Source organism: Corvus brachyrhynchos, unplaced genomic scaffold (genome assembly GCF_000691975.1).
Source record: "Corvus brachyrhynchos isolate BGI_N302 unplaced genomic scaffold, ASM69197v1 scaffold101, whole genome shotgun sequence".
Classification (NCBI taxonomy): domain Eukaryota; kingdom Metazoa; phylum Chordata; class Aves; order Passeriformes; family Corvidae; genus Corvus; species Corvus brachyrhynchos.
This window is the reverse complement of record NW_008237239.1, coordinates 14,278,995-14,286,621: the sequence shown is the minus strand read 5'-3', so window position 1 is coordinate 14,286,621 and position 7,627 is coordinate 14,278,995. Positions and strand designations below refer to the sequence as shown.

Sequence of the window (7,627 nt, the reverse complement as noted above, 5' to 3'; positions counted from 1 at the left end):
GAGCGGGGAGTGGTGGCGCGTGGGGGGGCGCCCCCCGGCCGGCGGGGCCGAGGCGGATTGGTCAGAGGAGTTTTTGCGGACGACAAGGGGCAGCGCCTCGGTTTGGTCGGTGGCACCAGGCATGGGGACGCTGCCGAAGGTGTCAAGGGGGTTGGGAATGATGACGTCCCCAAAGCACTGCAGGCGCTGGTTGGCTGTGTGAAAATTGTGGTTCTCCCCGTTGACGGCGAACCTTGCCTGCGGGATCTGGAGAGGAGGGAAGACCTGAGGAAGCTGGCGGGAGGGTTTGGATGAGAAAACTTTGACCACTGTGTCCACAACTTGTGACATGGCAGTGTTCAGCTCCTGCTTGAGGGTCTCAGCCAAGTGTTTGCCTTCGGGGTGGAAGGTGTTTGGCCCTTGCTCCTTCTCCTTAGGACCTTCTCTTTTTGGCTTGTTTTCCGCTACCTCCTGCTCCCGGATGAGGGCCCGTGCCCGGTCGATGAACTGCCCTGGGTCCAGCTCGCACATCTCATTGTCTGACCTGCCGACGGAGTCGCCGGCTCTCGCGTCCATGGTTTCGGAGCGCATGCTGTCTTCAGACAGGTTGCCATCTTCATCATTTTCAGAGTCGGTGCTGTCGTAGATCTGGTAGAACTTCTCCTGCAGCTGGCGCAGCTGCTTCTGCATGTCCTCCAGCTGCTGCTTCAGCTGTCTGCGCTCCTCTCGCTTCTGCTCTTTCCTTGCTGAAACCAGCTGCTGGAAACTCTGCTGCTGCTGTTGTGGCAGCTTTTGCTTGCGTTTGTTTTCTCTGTAACTTTCTCGGGGACTGACGGACTGCGGAGCTATTTCTCTTTCATTCTCATTGCCCCTTAATGCCACGCTGGGGGAATGGCTCATACCTCGAATTATATTCTCAACCCGGGCGCGTTTAGCTCTCAGGTGCTCGTCGCATAACCGATCCACATCAAACTGGCTCATAGTTGGCCTGCCAAAAGGGGAAAGACACTCTTGGGGGCTGTCTCTTGAAGAGTTGCTGCATACATCCTCCTGATGTACTTCTGAGCCTGTACTAGAGAGACCGCTGGCTTGGAAACTGGGCTCCGTGCCACCATTTTTGTTCATGTTATTTTTCAACAGCTGGGAAATTATGGTTGCTCCTGGAAAAGGCATCATGGCATCTTCATACGAGTTCGCCCTCTTCAGCAGCTTGCGGAGTACATTTGACTTTTCCCCATCTGCATGCTGCACCACTGAATACTCAACATCTTGCTCTGAACCTTGGGGATTCATGGCACTAAAAAACGTTGCTCTTGCCTTTGCAAAAAATGCAGATGCTGTCCCTACCGTCCTTTTCACTCCAATGTCAACTCTTCTTCTCTTGGTTTGCCTGCTTAAGAGGGCTGTGCTGTCATGGTCAGGCATCACTGGACTGTTATTGTGCCATCTTCAAAAGCTTGTCAGCTGGGCTCAGCTCAAGAATCCTGGGACCCTGGCCAACAGAACAAAAGGACTGATGAATCATTTTCTTTAAATTTCTCCAAATTTCCTGACCTCAATCCTGAATAAAATGCAAAATGCATAGGCTCTGGGATTTATGGCACATTACAATTATTGCAATTTATTATGCACTCTGCTTGAAATGAAACATTTTTAAATATTTCTGCTCCACTGGTTTAAGATGGATTAAGATTTAAAAAAGCAAAAACTGCTTAAGCACCAGTAATATGATTCTCTTGCACAAATGCCTAAAATGATACTGTTTATCTTCAGAAGAAAGAGTAGATTAGAAGAACACAGCCTCTGACAACCAATTGATTAAATTTAGGGCATTGAGATACATGTTACAAAAGAAGATGAAGGTATTCCCTATTTAAGATTTATTGTTAAAATAAGAAATTGTATAAAATTTGGATTAAAAAAATTCAATTGCAATGTAAAAAACGCAATTGTAGTATGTAGTTTTGCTTTTTAAAGAGAAGTAAAACTGGTAAATAAACATTTGAAGGTTACAACAACAACTTTCACATAATTGCAGGTAGGATGGTATATGTGTATGTGAAAGGCAAAGAAATCATAGACGCTTTCAGGCTTACACTGGGGGAAAAAAACCCCTCTCTCTTAAATCATTAGGGAAACATTTATTCAGCAAAGCAAAAATGCATTGAAATATTTTATGATCAGGATTATACTATTTACAGAGATGTGATCAAATAAAAGCCAAAATGTAGTTCGTTAGCACAGGCTCGTATGTACCACTGATGAGCCACAACAGTGTTTTGAATTCCCCATACATTCCTTCCCTTTTCACAACTTAAATTCTCCAAGCAAGCCCTGCTACCAAAGGCTGAAGATTCTGTATTTCATACACTAAAATACATGATGTTAAATTTTTTGCATAGCAGAAACGAGGCATGTTCAGTGTCACATCTCTCTGCTTTCAAAAAATCTCCAAGAACAATATCTCAAATGCCCAGTGAAGCCCTCCTTACATGTAGCATTTTGAATACACAGAATCTTATTTCCTGTGACATGCAGAAAAGATGGGAAAAAATATGGAAAGATGAAAGAAATAACATCAATCGGCTGCGTGAGAAAGGAAGATACCTTCTCTTTATATGAACTCTCATTGTTTTCCAGGAACACAGCATAAAAAGATAACACACTTCCTTGCATTTTGTAAAAGGCTCTTGACATAATTTGTGACTTATTAACTAGTGATGCTAAACTCACATTGCACCTCAAGCATTATTTTTACTCTTTCCTGTTTCTTAAAATTTAACACTGAGGAAAATTAAAATATTTTTCATGCAACGCTTATCTAATATTAAACTTTACATTTGCTTAACAGAGCACAGTCTTCACAATAACAGGGTATATTGCCAAAGGCAGCATGCAGACTTTTTGGAATTGCTCCCATCTCTTTCGGTTCACCTGTAAAAACATCTACGTGCTCCCTAGGACTGCATCTGTGGCTAGTTTTAAAGAATGACTATCCATGCAAATAGGCATAATTTCAGCATGAAATAATCTGTAAAATCAAGACAGTAGTCAATGCTTAGTTTGCAACCAAGATTAAAAAAAAAAAGCTTTTAATACTTAGAAACATTATGTTTATTTTGCAGCCTTTGCTCATGTATTCTGGATGTACTAAAAGAATTTTCAGAGATTTGGTGTCAGAGAGAGTTATGCAAGGGACATGATGTTTGTTTACATTACAGGTTTCTTGCACACAGGAAAGCAAAGGATGATAAAAAATATATTAAAACCAAAAAATATCATGAATTCAGATAGGAAATCTAGAGCCTTACTCTGTTATCAGGTCACTGTCTTCAGAGATCTTTTCTTATCAAAAAGTACATTAAGAGAGTTAAGTTTGGCTACCTCATGATAAGAATAAAATAACAAGGATTTCTGTTGCAGGGGCCCAATTCTGCCATCTGCACACCAGGGAGCATCCCACCCTGCAAGCAACTCCCCTGGAGTCAACGGATACCAAAAGCCTGTTAAGTGTGAGGGGTAGGGTCAGGCCCTGCTTGGCAGCATGTAAAAGACTGTCTCCTGCTTTCTCCCAACTGATGCAAATGGAGTTTTTCAGGGGGCAGGATCAGGCTCTTACAATTATACCTTCACCAAAAAAAAAAAAATCTCAAGAACATCAGAAGGATTATTTTTGTAAAGAACCGGCCAAGTCCTCAGGGGGTGGAAAGGGGTGACCACCACCAGGGCTTTTATGAAGGTGACACTAGCACAGAATAAGCCAGGGCCAAGTTTGACCTTTCAGTCCAGTGGTGTTCATTTGAAAGTGATCTAAACTAATTGAAAGATAACTGAAAGAGCTCCTGTTTATTTCACTGAAGGCATCCACCATAAAGATAGTACTTGCTAATAGGAAAAGAAAACAACCCACAAACAAAACCTACCAACACCAAAAACCTTCACGCTTTTCTTTCCTTTTCTGTAGTCAAGCTATGCTTGATTGAGAGCCAGCAATAAGTTCCCAGACTCACACCAAAAACCTCACGTCAGGTTACAAGTTTTGCACGTTTCCCAGAAAATTCGAGGTGCCTGACCACTGTTTCCCTCTCTCTTGCCCAATCCCAACCAAGGACACACGTGGGGAGGGCTTGCTGTACCCTTGAGTCAGCAGCTCAGGAAATAGGCTGTCCTGCACCAGGTTGGAAGGTCATTGCCATGCATCCTTCCTCCCCAGTGTCCATTTCCCTCCCCAAGCCCCCGCACCAGCCGCTGCTTCACAGCCCATTTCTGCCACCGCAAACATGTGGCAGGAGGTGCTCCGGAGCGATGTCCCCTCCTTCCCTTGATGGAAGCTGAAAGCATCGGAGTTATCGTACACTTAACCTGGGTATTAAGCAACATCTCCCATTTGCCCTGGTGTTATCCTGAGCCTACAGGCTGCCAGCTTTAAGGCTTACATGCCTTTCGGCTTAAATATGAGAAATAGTTCTACTTTAGCCTGACAAAACAGAATGGGTATTGAATGGCCAGTTAATATTTCAGTCTCAGAGGACCAAAACCAATTTGCACCTCAAGGGAAGTGAAATGGCACGTAGAGCGGGATGCAAAATCCCTGCCACGACAGGCAGAATTCAAGACTGATTAGATTAGAACTGAATAAATAAGGAACTCTTGGGGAGGAGGAGAAATAATTAGGAAGCATGTGTCCTTTACACAGTTACCAGTACTTTGGCTGCACATTGTCTCAAAACTATATTTCATACATCTGAAGCCTCAGTACAGCTCTCCAGAAAAACAGAGCTGGCAAGATAGCTTTGGTTGTCAAGATCTATGTAGAAATCTTCAGAAGCACCATTTCTTTCCAAATTAGAAAGTTTTAAATTTGTGAAGGTTAAATTTGGTTTATGCATCACTTTTGATACTCTTCGCGTGCCCAGTGTAGTTGATGTTAAATTCGCCGGCCACGGCTCAAGCCTCAATTTGCGCAATGTGGCTTCCTCAGAAACCAAAAGTTTTCCATGCCGATGGAATTAAAAATCATACCAAGGGCCTCAGCGCTTTCTATGTCCATCCATAAACACAGCACTAGTATTTTATTTACAAATTTACTTTCAAATCTTTTGTTTAAGGAGATATGATTACAATGTAGCTATGAATAACCTCTTAACAGCACAGCAGCTACAGACATGGGTTTATTTCATATCCATTTGATATGCATTGACATTCGAAATGGAAACAGATTAATTTCTAGGTCTCCAAGAGTTATGTTACCAAACCTTTGGCTAGAATGGTCCGTCAAAATGAGTATGATGTCAGGTATTTAACCACACTCATTATGAATAAATCAATTTTTTTAACTACTTTTGTTAACTCATCTTGGTCTAGAAAGACGCTGATCATTTTCTCCTAGATTAATTCGTATACCTACAGGATCCAAAGGAGATGTAAATTCAAACTCGCCCTCGTCAGCCTCTTTGAAGAACCCTAGCCTAACCTAAACAGCCATTACATACCCAGCAGAAAAGTGCTAAACTTGATGGATATGCCTGGATGAATTCAAGGAGATATCAGTTTATAGAGCTGAAATTGTTCCCATCTTTTCACAAGCTGACTATTTTTGTTGGTCCAGTGTCTGCCTGCTTCATGTCAGCCCATTATGCCAATACCACGCAAGAAATTTAACATGCTTCTGCTAATAGAAATATTTAGATCTTTCGCTCTAACGCACTACACAGGGTATGGCTTTGCCAGAATCAGCCAGCAAGCACAGGATGAAAATTATTCCAGTCAACAGCATTTCATGCACAAAACCACAGCTAAAATTCGAAGAACAGATGACATCTGTTCACCACAGATCTGTTCAGTGCTAAAATCACATCAGCCACTAACGAGAAAGTGCTACCTTTTTGTACAGCTCTGACACAAGTTTTCTTGGGAGAAAGTACTACCTTTTTGTACAGTTCTAACACAAGTTTTCTTGGGAGAAAAGGTTATCCAGCTCCCTTAGCCGAGATGTCTACCAAGGAATTTGAAACAAGGCAGAAAGGATGAGCAACTGTTTGTGCAGCAAAAACTACTTTATTAGGATTTCTCCATAAGAAGAAGCAGCAGCAAAAATTAGTGCCTGATTTACTTCAAAATTATGCTGCTTGCTCTTTAGCCTTAAAGAAAAAAGCAACCCTTGTTTTATGAACCTGGTGATGCCCAGGGCCCAATAGAGCAAGGTATTCAGTAATTCCTATGAATGCCAAACATCCGCAATTCCCATCAACTACAGGGCTCAGTAACAGGAGGCATTCGGCATCTCACCAGTTCAGGCCTTTAAATTGGGGAGATGCAGGGCCCTCCATCATGTTGCCGTGCTCGGCACTGCTTGAGGAAACAGATCTTTTGAATGAGAAAAAGAAATCAAGCTGCTCAAAGTAGAAAACTGGAAACATTTTCCTCCTCTCAAGCCAGTTTAGTCCTTGTTATTTCACTGATCATGAAGAAAATAACTCACATGGCCTCTATCTAGAGACAATACTGAAAGGTTCTCAAGATTCCTACTATGAATTCAGCCCAAGTTTTCCAAGATATTATTTTTTTCCAGGCTACATGATGTCATTAAATCACAATTCTTAAATTACTTAATTTAGCAGTCAGGCTGCACCTTGTGTCAGAATAAATCACTATTTAGAGACTACAAATTGTAGTATTTACAATTCTGCTCTGAATCAAATGAAACTTCTCAATTTGAAAATGTGTCCATTCTTATGAATATCTCAATTTATCAAGCAATCATAAAAGAGATAAGTTATATAAACTGAGAGGCCTCAGAGTTCAACTGGCAGGGAAGTTAACTGTATATACCGACAGTGCCATTCAGCAAACGCAGGATACTTTACAGAATAATTTAATACAGAGCTGTTAGCAAAAAGTATATACATTGTACTTTTTTATCACAGCTCAGCTCCTGAAACGTTGATAATCTGTCTACCCTTGAGTATTAATAAACATTTCAAAGTATGTGATATTGCTGCTAAAGGTAAGCTCTGGACAAAAAGCAGATAAAATAAACGCAAAATGAGCTGCAGTGGTCGTAAACTTTGTGTGATTGATGGTAACTCAGAGAAAAACTGCGCGAAGAAGACATAAAGGATATGTGCCACATGCAAACCTACGGCTAAGGAAAGTGCCTCCATATAATTCATTCTGCATAATGCCAAACCTCTACAGGCGATGGAAGTGACAAATAATCTGAGCTTTTACACTTCACGGTGACACAAACGTGTTTCTGTTCCCTGCACTCAACAACACAGGACCTTCTGCTACCGAGGTATGGCCACGGATGTATGGATGCGTTCCACGTGCTCCCCACCCGTCCCCAGGCCCGGATGATGGGTTTGGGGTGACACTCGTCATACAGCCAGGAACACCACGGGGTCTGCTGAGCACTCGGGACCTGTGTGAAACTAGCGGCTTTCCAAAGCTCGTCCTGGCAACTTTTGCCCGACATTCAAGGGCACCTCTAGTCTGCAGCCCTGTCCCTTGTCAGTCCTGACTGAAATCCCCTACTTTGTCAAAGACACTAAGCTAATATCCCGCGTACCTGCTCTTCCGCGGCCGGGGCACAACCTCACGGACGCGACGCTGGCCCCTCGGGGAGCTCCATCCCGCCTCGGCCGCG

General features: G+C 42.8%; 1 protein-coding gene across 1 annotated transcript in view; it reads right to left on the bottom strand.

Annotated features, from left to right (window-relative positions):
• The window catches only part of PROX1 (prospero homeobox 1), a 49,328-nt gene that overhangs the window by 40,475 nt on the left and 1,226 nt on the right, over positions 1–7,627 (bottom strand). The window contains exon 2 of the mRNA XM_017729599.1: positions 1–1,471. Coding sequence (XP_017585088.1) covers positions 1–1,404 — 1,404 coding nt within the window. The 5' untranslated portion in view covers positions 1,405–1,471. The remainder of the gene's footprint in view (positions 1,472–7,627) is intronic.